Below are 20,244 nucleotides of genomic sequence, written 5' to 3'. Positions count from 1 at the left end.
GATTGAAAAGATAAACATGGGATTTAAAGTATCTATAGAAGAGATAGGCGTATTGGCCATACACATATACAGAAATGCCATCTGATAAACCAGTGAAATAAATGGGTCTTGTGAGGGAAAAGAAACCGTGAGAGATGGTACATGATCACGAGGTGTAAAGGTGTTCATGTTTTCCCCATTAACAGCATTCGATCATAGCTTGTTACACAAGGAGACTCACAGAGACCATGGAACAAATTATAAGGAGATAAGCTCCTATGTGGTGGATGCTGCTACATATTTTCGAAATTGACAAAGGTTTGGTCATAAAAAAGAAATTAGATACAAAGATATAGTAAGCAGCATATGGATCACTGGATAAAGAACATCATTGTTCCTAAGTTGTTCATGGATAAAGAACAACATTGTTCTTAAGTTGTTCATGGACTGAAACAAAGCAGCTGCATAGATTATATAAAGGAGTTGTATAAAGACAATCCAATTCAGTCCATATACTTATAAAGAAATTCGAAATTTCCTTGTGTTTACTTTATACTAAACCAGCCTAAAGAGAGGTTAATTGGTTGATACAGATTATTTATTAAATCTGTGTGGGTGTCTGGCTAGAGGTGTCCAGCCCTTCTTCTTTGATCATGGCTAGTGGAAAAGAAAGGTCAGCCATCATGATTGCTGTCCATAAGCTCGTGTAGTCGAGGTCCATGACCTAATAATATATTCAGTGTGATATGATCCACAACAACAGAGGTCATATGACGCCATCAAGATATGGATAAAGGACTGCAATGTCTGATGTATATATAGCATTACCGAATGCAAGAGAGATTACTGATCGAGATCCATGAGTGTGTTCAGCCGCAAAGCCATAATTAGATAAGATTGTAAAACTTATTACAACAATGATCATTGATCATGTCATGATCTAGAACACTCATGAGACAAGTTACGATCATGTATAAAAGAAGTCTATGACTCAACATGGATCGATCAGATTAGTGCATAGTCGATGATAATAAAGAAAGATCTATGGACAAAGATATTGGTACACATCTGTGTAGTAGATACACCGGAACATAGGTTTACGACCTGAGACTATAAGTTCATAAGTATCATGCTCAGTATATATATTGTCCACAGTGTGTTTAGTCTGTCCGACCTAATTAAGAGTAGTCGACAACAAAGGTTCACTTCTTGACCATGCACACATGATGTCAGAAGACATGAGAAAAGACATGAGAGGTCAAAGTGTCTTAATTATGGTTCAGTAATAAACTTGGCCGATTTGATTTACTCTCTTCCTGTACGTTCAGGAAAGATCACGCATCAGACGCGTAGACTAAAAGAACCTACACTGAGGTTCACATCAGGGGAGTAGTACTTGTTGTACTCTTTTTCTTTTATCATGGTTTTGTCCCACTGAGTTTTCCTGATAAGGCTTTAATGAGACAACATGAAGCGTATTACAATCCATGAATGGTTATGGCATCCAAGGGGGAGTATTATAAATCAACTAGTGGATGTCCATAACCGGCCCAAACCTAGAGTGAGAGAGAGACGGCTCAAACCCTAGAGAGAAGTGGACACGACTTGGAGAGAGAAAGAGATTGGCGGCCAAGGAGTTTTCATTCTTCTTCTTCTAGTTTTCCTATTCCTTGTTGGTTTATGATTTGTAATCTTTCCATTTATTTATTTTTATTTATCTCTCATATAACCCTTTATATAAAGGAATCTCTTATTCATTAATAAAACACAGAAATATTCAGAACTAAAAATCTTCGTTTTACAACAATATCTAGTTATTTAGAAGTTAGGGTGGAGATTAACCGTTGTTACGTTGGACACTATATCCTTTCACTAGCCCAAATAAATCAGGGCGAATTACACATGACATAGCGTGAAATTTTTATTGGAAAGAGAACATTACAGTTACAAAACGTGACAGTACCATTCTCAAGCGTGTGGTTGGTATGAGAAACCGTTAATCGTTAGGCCTCCATCAACACAAATGGTCTGACCAGTAATATAAGAAGCTGCAGGAAGACACAAGAAGACCACAACTGATGCAACTTCATGCGGCTCTCCAGCTCGACCAAGTGGAGTTCTACCGAACAGTCCTTCCCTGAACCCGACGTCCTCAAGATACTTCCACAAAAACAAAAATGGACAGATGATTAGAGGAATTCAGGCAGCTAAATTCACACAAGAATAAATAAATAAATCAAATGAAACGTCGTCGTCGTCGTTATTATTATTATTATTATTATTATTATTATTATTATTATTATTATTATTATTATTATTATTATTATTACAGGTAGGGCCAGCGGAGTCTTGATGATATTAGGTGCAACAGCGTTGGCTCGTATGCTGTCTTCTGCCCATTCACATGCCAAATTTCTAGCTAGCTGATTTAAAGCTCCTGTAAATGATTTTATATCACGAAAAAGGAGTCAACAGAACAAAACAAAAAACAAAGTACTTGTTGATTAGTAACTCTTACCTTTGGTTAGACTATAAATTGATCCGCCGCTCGTGGATACAACCCCTGCAACAGAGGACAAGAAGACAATGCTTCCATAGCCTGAAGCCTTTAGGAGAGGATGTGAAAGCTGGCAAAAATGGTAAGCAGATTCCAAGTTTGTTGAGATATGGAAAGCGAAATCGTCTGCTCCATATTCTGTTGTTGGCTTTCCGCGAAGCACTCCCACATTGTTCACCTATGTTACACAACAAAGAAGATATTCTCTCAGTTTTCTTTAAAAAGTATGCTTAGTTGTTTCTATTTTAAGGCCATTTTACTCACAAAAATGTTGAGCTTGCCATCAAACAGCGAGGAGACTTTTTGTATCAAAGTTTCTCCCTCAGGACGAGAGGTTACATCACAGACTGAGCCACTCACTTGAAACCCTTTCTTCTCCCATTCGCTTAAACTTTGATTGAGCAAAGTTTTAGATATGTCGCATACATGGATTCTAGCTCCAAAACTAGCTAACTCTTCTACTATGGCATACCTAAACAAACATTCCACAAACTTAAAAATTCATTGAAATCTTTGACCATTCAGGGTGTTCAGTAGAAGAGCTGATATAGATCTAACAAAGAAGAAAGACAAACCCGATTCCGCTGGCTCCACCGGTTACAAGAGCAGTCATACCTTGAAGACTCCATCTCTTATCCATCTTTCTTTTTTTTTTTTTCTTGTGATTAGTAATGACCAGAACCCCCACAGATTATATACAGAAAATGAATGATTCTGCATGTTTGTGTGGTGGAAATAGCAAGCACTCGTAAGAGACTAATAAAATATCTAAAATTGTGGTCCCAGACACAGAAAATTTGACTTTATAATCAATAAATCGACGAAAAGGACTTTAATTTGTCTCTTTGAGTAGTAACTTCACTCGCAAGAGACAATCGAAACCAGGTGTCGAAATGGTGAACAAAACTTGAACATGCAAAGGCTTCGAAGTTTTCTAAATCAGTTAAAATCTATAAACCAACAACACCTTAATATTTATAAAAACTTATTCTTTTGATTACAGGTTGAGAGAGAGGAGTATTGATAATATTAGGCGCAACCGCGTTGGCCCTTATCCCATCTCTTGCCCATTCGCATGCCAAGTTTCTAGCCAGTTGATTCAGATCTCCCTGATACACAAACATATATATATATATATATACTAGGGTCGGCCCGTAGGCGGGCGGGATATACTTTACTTGTGATCTATGTTATTATTTTTTATATAATTTTGTAATTTGTGTTTTAGGTTCACATTTGCAAAATGTGCCTACGAGATATACTATTTTATTAATTTAAGTTATTGGTTAGTTAATTTGTAAATAATTTTTGTTTGACTTTTTGCTTCTATGATATTACTATGATTGAGTTATTATATCATTTTCAGTTGAATTTTTTTTTATTAAAGTATTTACAAAAATCACATTTAGTTAATGTCAGTGATTTATTATATATTAACATCTAAATAATTTATTTGTTATATCTCAATTTTAGTGTTTGACCTTTTTAAAGTAGGAAGCTTGAGTCCGTGAACTGATTCTTATATTTTGTCTTTTAAATGTTGTTTGGGTTAATATGACAATTCTTTTTGGTTTTCGTATGTGGCCCTGCAAAATTAATAGTGATTTTTTAGTGGTGGTATAATAGGTAGACGATTTTGAACTTTTTTGGAATGTTTTTAGTACTGTAAGTATAACTCGGAGGTTAAATTAACATGAAATTTTTAACTTTATTTGGAAAACTAGTTGAGTTCAAAATTAACATGCAATTTAAGTCTCAGCCCTAACCCTAAGTTTCATGTTCTTCCAGTGATTTATAAGAAATATTTAACAGCAATACTTGGAAGCTCACATAAAGATTGCCGGAGACCGTTTGTTCTCTTATTCTTAAAGGGCAACAACCTGTTTAGGACCATATAAACTCATAAGTTTGGCGCAAATAGTTTTTTTTTGTTTGGAACACAAAAAAATAGTTCACTTACTAAATTTGTGTTTAAAAAAAATGTTTGTGTTTTATTGGAAGAGGTAAGAAAAAAGTAAGAGACGAAAACTATCTTACTTGCACGTGAAAGTCTGGTGCTATTTGAATTGAAACCCAAGTGGCATGTTTTTGTTATTTTCTCTTATTTTTAGGGTTTTAAGGATTTACTAAAAGTTAAATGAATACTGATTTTTTAAGACAAATTAATGGATCAAAATTAAGTTTTTTTTTGTCACGAAGATTTTCAAAACATTTACAGACAGTATACAGTGTATAGATTAAATGAAAATGCATTATTTAATTTGTTTTCCGTAATAAATGCAAAACCTAATAGGAAACTATTGTTCAAAAGAAATAATGTTTATTAATAAAAAAATTGCAAATTACAAAACTGGCATTTATTACTTTGTATTTCTATTTCTTTGAATCAGGCTTTGATTTAACATTACTAAATAACTCTATTCAATAAAGTTAACAAAAATATATGATCGGACAGTCGTAAAAAAGCTATATACTCTATTTTTTAATATATATTTTCGTCACCATCATCTTAAAAGAAATGCCTTGAGAAAAATCAAATGCGTCTTTATCTCTTCAGTTTATTTATTTATTTGAGAGCTGATATTCAATTAAAACAAAGAAGTGTAAAATATTACATCCCCAATGGGGCAGATTCGATTGAGACTTCAAATAAAAATCCTAGTATTATAATAGCCCAGAGTTTTATATCAACGAAACCAGTTGTCCATGTTTGTATCCCATCGGATAGAATCATGAAGAGGCCCATCAAAACCCAATCAAGTAGAGAAAAAGTCAATTCTGAAAAATACATGCAGACTTTGGTTTTGTCGAAGATTGACGAAGATCCGAGAGATGGAGTGCACGAAAGAAATCATCTACTAAATTGGCAAACCAGGAAGCATCATGAGGTAAAGTACCAAACTTGCATCAACTAAGAGGAGAGGTTAGTAGAGCCTATCAATCGCAAGACATGAGAGAATTAAGAACAAAGTCTCGAAATATTCCTCGATTAGATCGGAGACTGGTTATCTGGTGGGAATAAATCACTGGAAAACAGACTCTAGTTGATTATCAAGCAAATCTACAGCAATATTTGTTTCATAATCAAGCAGTTATCAACACAGAATAATCTGTTGCCTACAATCGAAAAAAGACTGTAGAAATCTACGGAATGATTTAAAAGGAAAAAGTGATGATCTTCACTGAATTGAACTCACTTATTTATAGTTGTAAATCCACAACAATTTGAGATATGAGATGTATGGAATGAGACATCGTGGATGAGTGGGCTGGTGATATTAATGAAAATATTTATTGTATTTAATAAATCTAACAAAGAACAGTAACGCCGCAGTTTTTTCTCAGCGGGAGGAAGAAGAAACATGTCATAATCTAAGTCAAATAATGTTTTTCGTACAGACCAACTTAAAAAATAATAGTCTTGCTGTATGGTCCATCCTAAGTCAAATTTCTTGGTTTTTTAGCAAGCCCAAATTAAACTTATCCCATTAATTGAAACGCAGCACTTTGGAGTTAACGGACACGTGTCGAGACCAGAACACTCGACTTAATGACGTGGCGCTGAGGTGTCTTCACAGGAGAGAGACCAACATTTTTTTATATATATATATATATATATATATATATATAATTATATATACTTACTTTAAATGGTGGTACCGTGGTTAGAGCTGTAAATTAGTATACTAGACCCGTTTAGGCCCGCGGGCTTCAGGCCCATTTTAACATCTATACGTACCTTTGGTTGCACTATAGATGGATACATAATTTGCTGCTGGTACAACCCCTGCAATAGAAGAAATGAAGACAATGCTTCCGGATCCTGAAGCTTTTAGGAGAGGATGTGAAAGCTGGCTAAGATGATAAGCAGACTCCAAGTTTGTTGTTATATGAAACGAGAAATCCTCAGCTGTGTATTCTAGTGTTGACTTTGAGCGGACTCCGCCTACATTGTTTACCTAGGTTCAACAAGTTGAGTCTTTAAAAGTTTTGCTCTCAAGAATAAGCTTAACTTGATTGGTTTGTTGAAGATCAAGTTACTTACTAGAACGTTGAGCTTTCCATCAAACAGCGATGAGACAGTTTGCATAAGTGTTTCTCTCTCGGGACGAGAGGATACATCACAGGCTGAACCACTCACTTGAAACCCTTTCTTTTGCCATTCGTTTAAACTTTGATTGAGAAGTGTTTCAGATATATCGCATACATGTCCAAAAGCAGCCAACTCCTCTACAATGGCAAACCTAACTTTGAACAGTCAAGATGTTTAAAAGAAGCAGGACAGTGGGTAAGATAGTGATGTAAAGCGAACGGAGAAGAAAGACGAACCCGATTCCTCTGGCTCCACCGGTCACAAGAGCAGTAATACCTTGAAGACTCCATCTGCTGTTATCCATCATTGTCTAAGATACTATATTGAACGAAGGTAGATCACTTAGTACTAGCTACAGCCTCTCTTTATGTAGAGGAGATTAAATTTACATCCATAAGAAACAAAACAAAAATGATAAAGATTGTGCAGCTCCTCATAGTGACATCTGCAGAGATTGATTGACACGAAAGCTAAGGACCATCCATTTATATCCTCCAGATTTTGCGGGAAAACATTTGTGAGATATATGAGTCACCTAGCAAAGGTTACAAAGAAGAAGCAATCTACAAGCGCATAACTTGGATAGTAACAGCAACCTCTGGATCCATCTATAGACTGAACAAAACAGTGAAGACTTTTGCTATCATAAAAGTCATTAACATGAAAATAAACTTCAATTCTTATGAAACACCGAACGCAGAAAGCTGTTAAAGTCTCATATGACGAATTGTTTTTCACAGGTCGAAAAAGATATACTAAAAAATGTTATAAGAGTGGACTAATCATGTCGTGGGGAGAAACCGTTTATAGACATTCCTCCATCAACACGTACAATCTGCCCTGTGATATAAGATGATGCAGGTAAGCATAAAAATGCCACAGCAGAAGACACTTCTCTCGGTTCGCCAAGCCGACCAAGAGGAGTTACTGAGTAAACTTCATCCAAGTAGTCTTTGTTGCTAAGAACCTGAGGACCAAAAAGACATGAAAACATTAAAACGAGACGATGTTTAAAAACAAGTTAAGCTAATGAGAGAACATTACTTGCTCCACCATAGATGTTTTGATATACCAAGGAGCAACAGCATTGACCCTTATATTGTCCTTAGCCCACTCGCAAGCTAAGTTTCTCGTAAGTTGATTGATTGCTCCTAAAACACACACAAAAGGGAATCAAATCCTTATCGGTTGATTTTACTCCTTAAAGAAAGTGTGTGAACAAACACCTTTGGTTGCAGATTGGACAGACATGTTCTTGAGAGAGACGAAACCAGAAACAGAGGATATGGACACAACACATCCAGCCTCAGTTGCTCTAAGCATCGGATATGCAAGTTGGCACAGATGAAAAACCGATTCGAAATTCGTGGAAAGGAGAGTTGAAAACTCTTCAGGAGTGAAATCTACCATTGGTTTCCTGATGTTCGTCCCAACATTGTTTACCTTAAAGCAGGAATAAATTATTATGTTTTTAGAATTGTTCTCAGAGGCATAACAACGAACACTTTATGTGCACTACTTTACAAGGATGTGGAGCTTCCCGCGGAAGAGAGAGGAGACAGTTTCCATCAAGCTCTCTCGCTGAGCTCGATCAGAGACATCGCAGACCCACCCATCAACTTGGAAACCCGAACGGTTCCAGTCTCTCAAACAATCTTTGAGTTCTGTCTCATTGCGAGCGCAAGTGTGAACCCTTGCTCCAAGACAGACCAGTTCCTCAACAATCGCACGCCTGTAGTAACAGTTAACACACACAAATGTCTGAGGATTCGTTGTTTGAGAGGATTATGTTCGTGGAAATTGAATAGATGTGGAGAGAGAGAAACCCGATGCCTCGAGTGCCGCCGGTGACAAGAGCAGACATTCCATGGAGAGACCATCTGTTGGGTGATGTGGCAATGGATGCGCAACGGACGATGACGGAGGATTTGAAAGAGCGAGGTTTGGTGGGAGAAGCAAGAAAGTAAAGGTTTTGAGGTGAGTTTGTATACAAGCGAGAGGCCATTGGTGCAGAGAGAGAGAGAGCGCTCAGTTTATGTTTTCATATCTTCTTATGAACCGAAACCTCTCGAACCGAACAAGTTTGGAAAATTCGGTTCGGTTCGGTTTAATTTCCTCAAGAATGAAAACTCCTTTAACCGAGAGGCTAAAAACGTTACTCGGAGCTGGGTAGTAGGAGACAGGTGGAAAGCCTATAGGAGAGTCTTCTGGATCGAATACAACGCTGCAAAGATGATATGCTCAATTGTCACAGTGTCTCCCCTAGATGGTTGGACACATAATAATTTTTCTTAAATATAAGAAATAATAAGTCACCACTACTAGAAAATAAACAAATTTCAGTTCAACAAACAAATTTCTCCAAAACTTTTACCTCATCTATTTGGAAGTACATTTGCTTCTAGAAATGTCCAACATGAAGCAAATCCAAACAATGTTTGAACTTCTCCACTGTAATGGAATTAGTCAACATGTTAACTGCATCACAATAAGATGTTATCATGAAGCTCCATGATCTTATAAAATCTCACAGCTATGTGCTTCGTCAAAGTATGATACATTTGATTTTGGCCAATACGCAATGCAATTTGGCTATCGCAATGTAAATGAACACAACATTTATCAACTCCCAACCTTGCTACAAGTCTCTAAACATAATATGCTTCCTTGATTGCCTCTCTTGTAAAGTTGTAATATATATTACAGTATTAAATGCATATATTTTAGCAATAAATTTTTCGTAATTTTAAACAAATAACTTTTCAGTAATTTTTTTTTGCGATGCTTTTTTCCATAATTTTAAACTAATAATATTTAGAAAATGCAATTAGTTTTTTGAAGTTTACAAAATTAATCATTACTAGTTGATAAAAAATGTAATGGAAACAAAAAAAAAATGTTGAAACATTTTCTTTAGTTATATTACGTGCATCTCTATGAAACGAAAGGGGTATTAGAGAGTATTAATAGTTTTTACTTTTTTCCATTAAAAAGTTTATTGTTTATAGTTTTCGTACGTACTGAACAATCTAAGGAAAATAGTACATTTTGTTACCGTTAAACATAATTCCGGATGTAATCGCTTAAATTTTTAGTTTTAATAGAATCGTCCGATGACAAAAAAAGAAAGAAAATAGTCCTTTTGAAAGGTTGAGATATCATCTTCTTTTTCCTCCAAAACATGAAATCATCTTTTCCATTTTAAATGCTGATTTTAAAGAAGTTTTATAAAAAAAGTCATAGAATGACTCCTATTCAAATATAAGAACATTTCCAAACTTCTTGAAACCTTTCCTGAATCTAAACTTCGTGGTATTTTTAGAAAGTTTCCAAGCTGCTTATGGAACTTATTGAAAGGAAGAAAGGGAATTCACTGCATAACCCTTAAGTGTACTTATACGTGAGCTCTAAAACCCAAACAGAACATAAGACACGAAGCAAAGGGTCTTAAAACGAGGAACATAACACAAAGTTCGTAGTTATCTTCTTTTTTCATTTCTTATTTTCATTTAATAGATAAATTGCCTTTTTTTTTTAAATTTCGGTAGGCAATAAATATAAATATTTCCATTAAAATTTATTTTACTTATAAATAAATGGCATAAAAACCCTAAAGGTTCTTCCATCGCCGTCTCCATAATTCCGTCAACACTATAAAAGCTCAGTTTTTGCTATCTCTTTCATCTTTGTCGTTGTTAAGGTTTCTGAGAAAATTGGTAAAGTTTTGATCTTTGGTAGAGAATTGATTTTAAAGTTTTGATCTTTGGTGTGTGTTTTGGTTTAGAGAAGAACTGTAATAAAGGTTTGATCTTTACGCTTCGTTAATTGATTTTGTGGGTTTTGTTTGGTTTGTTTGTTAGGGTTGTAATGATTCCAGAGCTGGGAAGAAGGACGATGCAACAAGATCCATCTTTTGGGGACGAATACGAGAAGGAGATTGGCGCGTTGCTCGGCGAGCAGCAGCGGCGGCAGGAGGAAGCTGATGAGCTCGAGAGAGAGCTTAACCTGTACAGAAGCGGCTCCGCGCCGCCGACCGTGGACGGTTCTTTCACCGCCGCCGGGGGGCTTTTCAGCGGCGGGGCTCCTTTTATTGACTTTGGCAATAAGGGGAATGGGTTTGTGGGTGGGGACGATGATGAGATAAGGAAGGATCCGGAGTACTTGTCTTACTACTATGCTAACATGAAGCTGAACCCGAGGCTGCCTCCTCCGTTGATGTCTAGGGAGGATCTGAGGATTGCTCAGAGGGTTAAAGGGAGTAGCGCTGTGATTGGGGATAGGAGGAAGGGGGATGATGGTAGTAGATCTTTGTTCTCTATGCCTCCTGGCTTTGAGCAGATGAAGCAGCAGCAGCATGAGTCTTCTTCTTCCGAGTGGGATGCTAATGGTCTTATTGGTTTGGATCTTGGTGGCAAGCAGAAGAGTTTTGCTGATATCTTTCAGGTTTGTAATAATAAATATATATATATTCTCTGTTGATTAAAAGCTAATTGGATTGCTTTCTCTCTGTGCAGGCTGACCATCCTGTTCCCTCACGTCCTGCGAGTCGCAACGCCACCTTTGATGAGAAGGTCAGTCCTACAAACAACCAGTCTCCATCTGCATCACAAGGCGGCGTTGGGGCCGCGTCTCCTTTCAGCTACGCAGCTGTTCTAGGCTCTTCGCTGTCTAGAAACGGAACTCCTGATCCTCAGGCTATTGGCAGGGTGCCTAGTCCCTGCCTCACTCCCATTGGCAGCGGGAGAGTGAGCTCAAACGACAAGAGGAACACAAGCAACCAAAGCCCCTTCAACGGTGTCACGTCTGGTCTCACCGAGGCTTCTGATCTCGCAGCTGCTTTATCTGGCATGAACCTGACAGGCAGTGGCCAGGCTGAGCAGGATGTGGAAAAGGTCAGGAACTACATGTTTGGTGGTGGACATGGCGACCTTAATCAAGCCCATAAGGCAACTGATTCCTGGAGGAGAGGGTCTGCTGGTGGTGGTGGACTACCTGGTCCCTTCCATCCTCAGCATCTTGATAGGTCAAACTATTATCCCAACAACTACGCGTTAAACCCAGGCGTGTCTTCTCTGATGGCGAGCCAGCTTGGGAGTAACAACTTCTCTCCAATGTATGAAGATGTGGGATACTCCGGAGTGGACTCCAGGCTCCATGGGAGAGGTTTGGGCCAAAACCTCTCTGAATCACATAACCTCGGCGGCAGGATCAGTAACCGGATGATGGCAGGAGGAGGTGCTGGTCTTCTCCAGTCACATATCGCCGACCCAATGTACAATCAGTACGTTGACCCGCTCGATCTTCTCACCGATCATCAGTACGGTAACTCGTACATGAACATGCTGGAGCTCCAGAGAGCTTACCTCGGAGCTCAGAAATCACAGTACGGCGTCCCGTACAAATCCGGTAGCCCTAACAGCCGTAGCAGCTACTACGGCAGCCCAACGTTTGGGTCTGCTAACATGTCGTTCCCTGGAAGCCCATTGGCTCACCACGCTATGCAAAGCTCTCTCATGGCGCCTTGCAGCCCCATGAGGCGAGGCGGCGAAGTTGACATGAGGTATCCTCCATCTGCAGCAGGGAGAAACTATCATCCAGGAGGGGTGATGGACTCTTGGCACATGGATGGGGGCTTTGGCTCTTCGCTGCTTGAAGAGTTCAAGAGTAACAAAACAAGAGGGTTTGAGCTGTCTGAAATAGCTACCCATGTTGTTGAGTTCAGGTATTTATTTATTATTCTTGTATTAAAGTCTTTTACCTTTGGTCCCAAGCTGACGTGTATTGTTTTGAACCAGTGCGGATCAATATGGGAGCCGGTTTATTCAGCAGAAGCTGGAGACAGCAACAACTGATGAGAAGAACATGGTCTATGAGGAGATCATGCCACATGCTCTTGCCCTGATGACTGATGTTTTCGGAAACTATGTAATCCAAAAGGTATATATTTTTTTAATCTCTTTTTTTTTTTAGCTTTATACAAGAAAGATTACTGATTGTTTTGATCTTGCAACAGTTCTTTGAGCATGGACTCCCGGCACAGAGGAGAGAATTGGCGGAGAAGCTCTTTGACAACGTTTTGGCACTTAGCTTACAGATGTATGGCTGCCGTGTTATCCAGAAGGTAAAGCCTTGTTCTCTCACCCTTTGTCTGTCTCTCTCCAGTTCTTAATATGTTCTGCTGTGTAGGCAATAGAGGTGGTTGATCTAGACCAGAAGATCAAGATGGTGAAAGAGCTCGATGGTCACGTGATGCGGTGCGTGCGTGATCAGAACGGGAACCACGTGGTTCAGAAGTGCATCGAGTGCGTGCCTGAAGAAAACATCGGATTCATCATTTCAACTTTCTTTGGTCAAGTTGTGACACTCTCCACTCACCCCTACGGTTGCCGCGTCATTCAGGTCCTTAGCGTGATAAAAAAAAAACATTGATTTGACTGTTTTTCTTCATCTCAAGCTTTCTCTGTGTCTTCATCTGCAGAGGGTGTTGGAACACTGCCATGATCCGGATACACAGAGCAAGGTGATGGAAGAGATCCTCTCCACAGTTAGCATGTTGGCCCAAGATCAGTATGGAAACTATGTCATTCAGGTTTGTCAAAAAAAGAACAAAGCGACTTTCATACTGTTTTGTTCAAAAAACTGATTGTTTTGTGGGGGGGGGGACACACAGCACGTGCTGGAGCATGGGAAGCCTGATGAGCGCACGGTGATAATCAAGGAGCTAGCGGGGAAGATTGTGCAGATGAGCCAGCAGAAGTTCGCTTCAAACGTTGTTGAGAAGTGCTTGACTTTTGGAGGTCCAGAGGAGCGGGAGCTGCTCGTGAATGAGATGCTGGGGACTACTGATGAGAACGAGCCTCTTCAGGTCTCTGTTGTTACGTTTTTAGGTTTATTTACTGAAAAGAAACTAAACTCACTCTTTGTGTGTATATGTAAATAGGCGATGATGAAGGATCAGTTTGCGAACTATGTAGTGCAGAAGGTTCTGGAGACGTGCGATGACCAGCGCCGTGAGCTGATTCTGACTAGGATTAAAGTGCACCTTAACGCGTTGAAGAAATACACTTATGGAAAGCATATTGTTGCCCGTGTTGAAAAGCTCGTTGCTGCTGGAGGTAATGTACATGTTTGGCCTTTTGAGACAACATATATATATATATATATATTTTAGTGTTTTTCTGAAAGTGGTGGTGTGTTGTGTTAATGTGCAGAGAGGAGAATGGGTTTGCAGTCTGTGAACCAGCCTCAGATGGTGTAAGGAGTGTTGTACAGCTTAACTAGGGTGCACGGGTCTTGAGAATTTTTAGGTAAGATCTAAACTTGGAAATAAGAGAGAGAGAGAGAGAGAGGACTTGTTTTCTCTGCAAAAAATCTTTGTAAAATCGTGTAGTTTCTTACGGCTTTTAATACAATAGAACCAAGGCATCCCTCCTTAGGCTGATGAGTGAGAGAGAGAGAGAATGGTGTAAAGATGGGTTTGTGAAATGGTGCGAGGACTTTAGGGTTTCTCCTTCACACAAAGGGAGAGAATGGCTTTTGTTATAATTTGCCAAAAGATGTGTAGAAGTGAGAATGTTGATGCTTTTTAGGACCAATCCCCCAGTGTTTCTTTTAGAGATTTTCTGCTCCATCTATGTAATTTGTTTTCATCACAACTCTTTTTATTTCGTATTTTTCTCAAGGCAAAACTCTTTTCGTTTTATTTGGAAATTTGCAAGTCTTGTTCTTGTTTAATACATTGTTGGTCCTGCCTCGCTTGTTACGCAAGTACTAGTTGATAGAGAGCCGACCAGCGTTACAAATATAATGGATCTCGTCTCTCGAACAAACAACCTCCTTGTCTAGCTTTGGCTCTCAGTTGCTTTCTTCTTCCCACTTTTCTTAGACCTCTTTGCTGCCTCTTCCTTCATAAACTGCTCTCTCCCTCTTCCCCAGAGACTCAGTCACTCCTATGTAGACAACCTCTCATAATCCCATTCTCAGGGCCTTATGTCTAAGACTTGTATTCAGGTTAGGAAAAAGATTTTGGTTTGTAGTCAAAACACCTATGGTGAAAACAGTGGGAGCAAGAAAAGCGACAATGAGTAGCCCTTGTATAATCAAAGCAAAACCATCTTGACCACCACCGGACACAATAGCTTCTGAAGAGGATCAACAATCAGGAGAGCCGATCTCCTGTTAGAGCCGGTCTTGATATTCGTAAGCCTAGAAGCAGCCAAGAAATTTTAGCCTTGCAAACAAAAATATATATATTTCTTATTTTGGAACAAACAAAAGAATATTTTAAAAAGCAGTACTGCTGATACTTAACTTGGGACAACACTCGAAACCGGAACTGATCATGCTGGTGAAGAAACCGGATCATCACCATTCTTTTCAACCCCAGCTTCCTGGTCCGAATTATCATTGTCGAGAGCTGTCTCAGAGCGTTTTAGCCTATGGATTTTTACTAGTAACTTTTGTGCTATGTACTGATTTCTCTCCACCATAGCGAATGTTTTCTTGTAAGGTCAACGTTATTTTTTTTTTTGAACACCAATTGTTGTCATGGTTCTTTGCTTGAAGTTCTTTTTTGGGGGGTCAAAGTATTGATTAATGATTAAGAAGTTAGAAATAAGCTTAAAACAATGGTTTCATGGCAAACTCTACCATTGCTTCACGTCAGAAAGAAGCTGAATCTGTTTTGAAAACATATGAACGTGGACTTGTTTTAGTATTATTATACAACATTGAAGAAGTACTTTCTTTGGAGATGCATTTATGGCCTGGTTGTTAAGGGTTTATAGTTCTGTTTCTTTCCTTGCTATTATCTACTTATGAGACTAGTTTTCATCATGTTCTTAATCCTTAATTACACAAAAAAAAGATATTTTCCCTAACTTAACCCGCCTTCCTTTTGGAAACTTGACAAAACCTTGACGTCTACTGCTTTTTCTTCTATGACACTGCCCACCTTTGTTCTTAGGTGTAGTCATCAAACTTGCTCTTCATCTTCCAAGCTTGTTCCAGTTTTCCAGACCGTGTGTTTCCACTCTCTTCATCCCATGTCTCGGTTCCTTGATCCAACAAAGTTGGTTTCATACTCGCCATCTTCACTGGCGCTCTCTTACACTCTCTTAGCTTCTCGAAACCCAGCTGATCTCACAGGACGAGACGGTAATGGTGGACGTGACCTGACCAAAGCAATCTGATCATCAGGAGAACTGCTTCCTTGTGAGTCTGTGACTCAAGAATCAAGATTCAAAGTTCTGGCTACAGCATTATTCACACTTCGCAAGCGATGTGATATATTAGAGGTTCTTGTAGTCTGACTCGTTGGCTTCTAAGTGCTCCTTAAACCAGACATAGAAGCTTGGTAGCTTTGTCTTCGTTCCATCAACGCTTTCTCGCATATCAGCATATGTAATAAATGGTATTTAAATTGTACAAAATGTAAAGAAAATAATGTTTTCTTTTTAGTTGACCTAGTAATTCGATTTTCCTAGGATTAAAATTGTATTATTAATCTAAGCTCTAATCCTCTAATTTCTAATGACTAAAGTCTTATTGGGACAAACTCAACATGAATCTGTTTTATTTTAACAAATTTTCCTAATTTTAGTGGTTAACGTAAATTTCAAATTATATGTGTTTTTAATCGTTGTTTGATGGGGTCAGGTGTATGGCTCATGTATTCACATTGAGATTCATTTGAGTTGGGGTCTGACCATGTTCCAAATCAGAAGCTCCCTCCACCCTCAGATTTTCCTAAATGTTGACTCTGACAAATCCAACGCCCCTGCCAATTCCACATCAGCACTTTCAGTTTCTTGGAATGCTTTTTCCTTAAATTGTGCAATATGTGTTTCTTGATTTCCTTTTTACATTTCCTGTTTACTGATGTTTTTGAATTTTGAGTTTTTAATATTATTTTTCCTTTCTAGTAAAAAATAGTTTTGGCGCAAAATACATAATTTTGGTAATCAACGAAAAAATCAATAAAAAAAATCTGCAACGCTCGTGATCGTTTTTCATTATCTGTTTAAACAAAACATATTTACGATATTTAACATTTTACCCAAAAAAAAAATATTTATGATAAATGACAAAAGATGGAGTCATTGACAATTCTCTATATAATAATCACAACTTTTTCCTCTAATAAAGTGAAAAGATAGATTTTATCTCATTTCAATAATGCCGGCTAGTAATTTTCAAAGTAACTAACTGTTTATACACAATATAGCAATTTCATCCTAAGTTTTTATAAAATAAAATGTGAAAATATGTTGGTACTAAATATTTTCCATTTGCCAAGAGGGAATCTTTCTTCAATCAAAGAGACAAAAACCCAGAAAGCAAACAGAAAATACTGCCACCAAATACTGCCATAAAATGCAAAAAGGAATAAATTAATATTTAATAAAGCTAAGAAAAAACAAAATATGAGTAGAGTTCCAGACATTATTGGTGTTTGCAAGATCTACAGCATCATAGCATTATATTGATAAATTTTTATCATCATCACATTGACATTAAGTGGACTCCATTATCGTTTCATAATAATAGATTCAAAGAAAAAAGCTTCAGATCTTTGATCAGATGAATATATATCTTGAACCAATTAAAGTAACCAACAGATAAATATATTATATAAAATGAAAGATTGTGTGTTATATCATTTCAATTTTTTTTTTCCAGAGACAATGAAATTAACTATTTATTGCAAATCCTAACAAAAACACTGTACTTCTCGATACATCAATGACCAGTTAATTAATACTCCAGATATTGTAGTTTTAATATTTTCTTAGTTTTTTTTAGTTGAAACTAATATTTTCTTAGTTATCAAAAAACATTAACTAATCCCGATCTGAATAGAAATACTTGCATTGATGATACATATACACATGTCTATGATTGTGTATGTGTAGCATATGAAAGCTAGGTAATTAAGGAAAATGTTATGTAACGGAACAATGAGCATTGAAACCCTAATTTTTAAAAACAAAATTTCTTCTTACAATGAACTTGTATGGAATAATCATACTGATCTAATTACAAGTAACAAAGAAAGGAAGATCTAATTAAGAATCTCCATGTTTATGCCAACAAACAAGCATAGCCACACACCTTCTCATGATGTAAAACCTTGCCTTTTGTTCTTTAGCCAAGCTGCTGTATTTTCGAGTGATAGAAGAAGATGGAGAGGAAGACGATTTTCTCTCTTTTCTTGAGAAGCTTCTAGAGATTGAAGATGAGGAAGATGAGGATAAGGGAACAGAGCATTTAGTAGAGGAACTCCTTGCGAATAGTGGAGATTTAGCAGATGAAGCACTTGTTGAGAAGCTTCTTGAGAACTTTGACTTAGAGGAAGAAGAAGATGTTGTCTCTTTCTTCGACAGCTTCCACTTCTCCTCCATGAATATTGTGTGCTTCTGCTGGGAGTTTTGGACTCAGATTCAGATGAATTGGTCGAATTTTTGTGTGTGTTTCTTGTGTATTTGATTATGAGTTTGTGGAGATTCAACTCAAAAAGAGAGTGATTGAGAGAGAGAGAGAGAAAGAGAGAAGTAGAGAGAGTGATAGTGTCACTTTGCTTATATATGATGCTTCTTATACTTGTAATAAATCAATGGAGATAACAAATGGCATACAAATTAATGGGAAAAATGAAAATTATTTTAAACCAATGATTATTTTTCCCATCGACTTGGGAACTATTTTTCTTGTGGCGTAGAGTTAGGAACACTATTTAACATCCACTTGTTTTTTATTTTTCTATACTTCTTTCTTATGCTAAACTTTTTATTTATCTAAACTTAATGTAATACTTTTTTCTTATAAAATTTGTATATACATATTTTTTAAGTAGTTCCAAACTTCCAATAAGTTGATGGACTAAGAAACTCAAAATTACATAATCTATATAGAAAATAAAGATCTTCACGATTTTTATGTTTACCCCGCCGCTCAATATTAACTTTGATCTCATTAATATTTCTAATCATAAATTTTGCTTTAACCTGATACTCAGTTAACTATTTTCACTTGTTTCTGGCAATGCTATCAAATCACCATACGCAAAGGTCATAAATAATAATTATTTAAAGAAAAACTAAACTACATAGGAATTTATGTAGAAAAGCAATTCTACTGTTACGATATTCTGGTTTATTCTACATTATAAACTTTATAAATTAATAATCAAAAAATAAATAAATATTATAAATTAATAAATTTTTTTGTCACAAATTTGACCAGCTCAAATATGACACAAATCGATAAAATAATAATATTTTATAAAATCCTATATAAATATATTGTTTCATTAAAATCACAGATTAATAATTTTTGAATATATACATTTTATACAAGTACAAAAAACAATTGTATTATTATTTTTATTTCGCAATAGAATAATTTTTATATTTTCTTAACACTTCAATATCTTTTGCTAATATTTAGTAAAGTTATATCTAAACCACATTTAAATTTTATAAAACATAATTTATATACCCCAAACAATACAATAAAAATAACCTAAAAGTCAAATTTCAAAAATTTAACTAATGTATATTCAGTTATATCAATTATTTGTTTATTTATAAAAAAAATTATTCCAAAATAAAAAATCCAGAAACTTTTTTTTTTTTGCAAATTAATAACTCTATAAATCAATAAAATATCATAGTCCAAACATTATTAATTTATATAGTTTTTACTGTACTGTTTAAAAAAAACTGTAAATCTCACAGAAGAAACAGTTTTTGTTTTTGTTTTTAAAAGAACGAGAAAAGTGAAAAACAACGATACAACTCTTGCGTAAATTTGTCAAGTAGGTTTTCTCTTAAAGGTTAAGGCAATTGTATATTTGTATCAAGTATTGGATGGTTTCTAGTTTACAAAAAAAAAAAAGTATTGGATGGTTTCTGCCTTTTCTGGACAGGACCAAATCTGTTTGAAAGAAAAAGAACAGCACCAAATTTAAAACAGTAAAAATCTTTTTTTTCTTGCTAGCAGAAAATGTAGACACTTTTATATAAGTGACCTGAGGAATAGTTGATGGAGCTTTTGGGAGTTCATAGCCTTGCTTGGAAAAATTATGAATATTTGTTATGATTATTTTTGTATTTTCTTTTTCTTTTTATATATAACAATTTCTGAAGATCCAAACTACACCACATCAGTTAAAATTAATAATAATAATAAAATAATATATATATATATATATACAAATGTATTTATATATTTTGATATTATTAAAATCACACTACAGTTATTTTGCATGTTATTATTCTAATCCTTAATTATTTTAATTGGTATCAGTTATACAGAATCCACAAGGTTTGGGGATGAGGGCCTTTTACTTAGCGTTGACGATTTAGTTATGCTTTGATTAATGAAAGTTGTATTAATTAGATAACATATGCTTGCAAAGCGAGTTGTTACATAGCAAAGGTGGCAAATTTCGATTGGGTGGAGCTTCTAGAACTCAAGGTCTTATTCTTTTTTTTTTTTTGACGAATAGGTCTTATTCTTACCATCACAAGATCTACATCACAAGATCTACACATTGTCGAAATCGTCTTCTTGAGATCTGCCATTAGTGTTGGCGGAACCAATGTCGTACGTT

General features: G+C 36.4%; 5 protein-coding genes across 5 annotated transcripts; 1 reads left to right on the top strand and 4 right to left on the bottom strand.

The window, feature by feature from the left end:
- Positions 1 to 1,826: 1,826 nt before the first annotated feature.
- Positions 1,827 to 3,312, bottom strand: LOC106445422 (tropinone reductase homolog At2g29310-like). Its single transcript, XM_013886979.3, has 5 exons — positions 3,112 to 3,312; positions 2,801 to 3,008; positions 2,498 to 2,714; positions 2,310 to 2,416; positions 1,827 to 2,139 (listed from the first exon to the last, which is right to left on the bottom strand). The coding sequence occupies exons 1-5, from the start codon at positions 3,174 to 3,176 to the stop codon at positions 1,948 to 1,950; spliced, it is 789 nt and encodes a 262-aa protein (XP_013742433.1). The 5' UTR covers positions 3,177 to 3,312; the 3' UTR covers positions 1,827 to 1,947.
- A 2,247-nt stretch (positions 3,313 to 5,559) lies between these two features.
- Positions 5,560 to 6,933, bottom strand: LOC106449258 (tropinone reductase homolog At2g29300-like). The gene is made up of 4 exons (XM_022709272.1): positions 6,866 to 6,933; positions 6,582 to 6,780; positions 6,276 to 6,495; positions 5,560 to 5,597 (listed from the first exon to the last, which is right to left on the bottom strand). Exons 1-4 carry the CDS (start codon positions 6,931 to 6,933, stop codon positions 5,560 to 5,562), a joined length of 525 nt encoding a protein of 174 aa, XP_022564993.1.
- A 318-nt stretch (positions 6,934 to 7,251) lies between these two features.
- On the bottom strand, positions 7,252 to 8,826 carry LOC106450025 (tropinone reductase homolog At2g29260, chloroplastic-like). Its single transcript, XM_013891675.3, has 5 exons — positions 8,456 to 8,826; positions 8,154 to 8,361; positions 7,856 to 8,072; positions 7,674 to 7,780; positions 7,252 to 7,596 (listed from the first exon to the last, which is right to left on the bottom strand). The coding sequence occupies exons 1-5, from the start codon at positions 8,632 to 8,634 to the stop codon at positions 7,408 to 7,410; spliced, it is 900 nt and encodes a 299-aa protein (XP_013747129.2). The 5' UTR covers positions 8,635 to 8,826; the 3' UTR covers positions 7,252 to 7,407.
- Positions 8,827 to 10,192: 1,366 nt separating this feature from the next.
- On the top strand, positions 10,193 to 14,331 carry LOC106445423 (pumilio homolog 1). The gene is made up of 10 exons (XM_013886980.3): positions 10,193 to 10,345; positions 10,490 to 11,072; positions 11,144 to 12,351; positions 12,425 to 12,566; positions 12,643 to 12,750; positions 12,816 to 13,028; positions 13,108 to 13,218; positions 13,300 to 13,494; positions 13,570 to 13,744; positions 13,841 to 14,331. The coding sequence occupies exons 2-10, from the start codon at positions 10,497 to 10,499 to the stop codon at positions 13,885 to 13,887; spliced, it is 2,775 nt and encodes a 924-aa protein (XP_013742434.1). The 5' UTR covers positions 10,193 to 10,345; positions 10,490 to 10,496; the 3' UTR covers positions 13,888 to 14,331.
- Positions 14,332 to 17,555: 3,224 nt separating this feature from the next.
- On the bottom strand, positions 17,556 to 18,217 carry LOC106449261 (small polypeptide DEVIL 13). The gene has a single exon (XM_022710367.2). It carries the CDS (start codon positions 18,029 to 18,031, stop codon positions 17,696 to 17,698), a length of 336 nt encoding a protein of 111 aa, XP_022566088.1. The 5' UTR covers positions 18,032 to 18,217; the 3' UTR covers positions 17,556 to 17,695.
- Between the last annotated feature and the right edge of the window lie 2,027 nt (positions 18,218 to 20,244).

Source organism: Brassica napus, chromosome C4 (assembly GCF_020379485.1).
Source record: "Brassica napus cultivar Da-Ae chromosome C4, Da-Ae, whole genome shotgun sequence".
NCBI classification, from domain to species: Eukaryota; Viridiplantae; Streptophyta; class Magnoliopsida; order Brassicales; family Brassicaceae; genus Brassica; species Brassica napus.
This window is presented reverse-complemented; position numbering and strand designations above follow the sequence as displayed.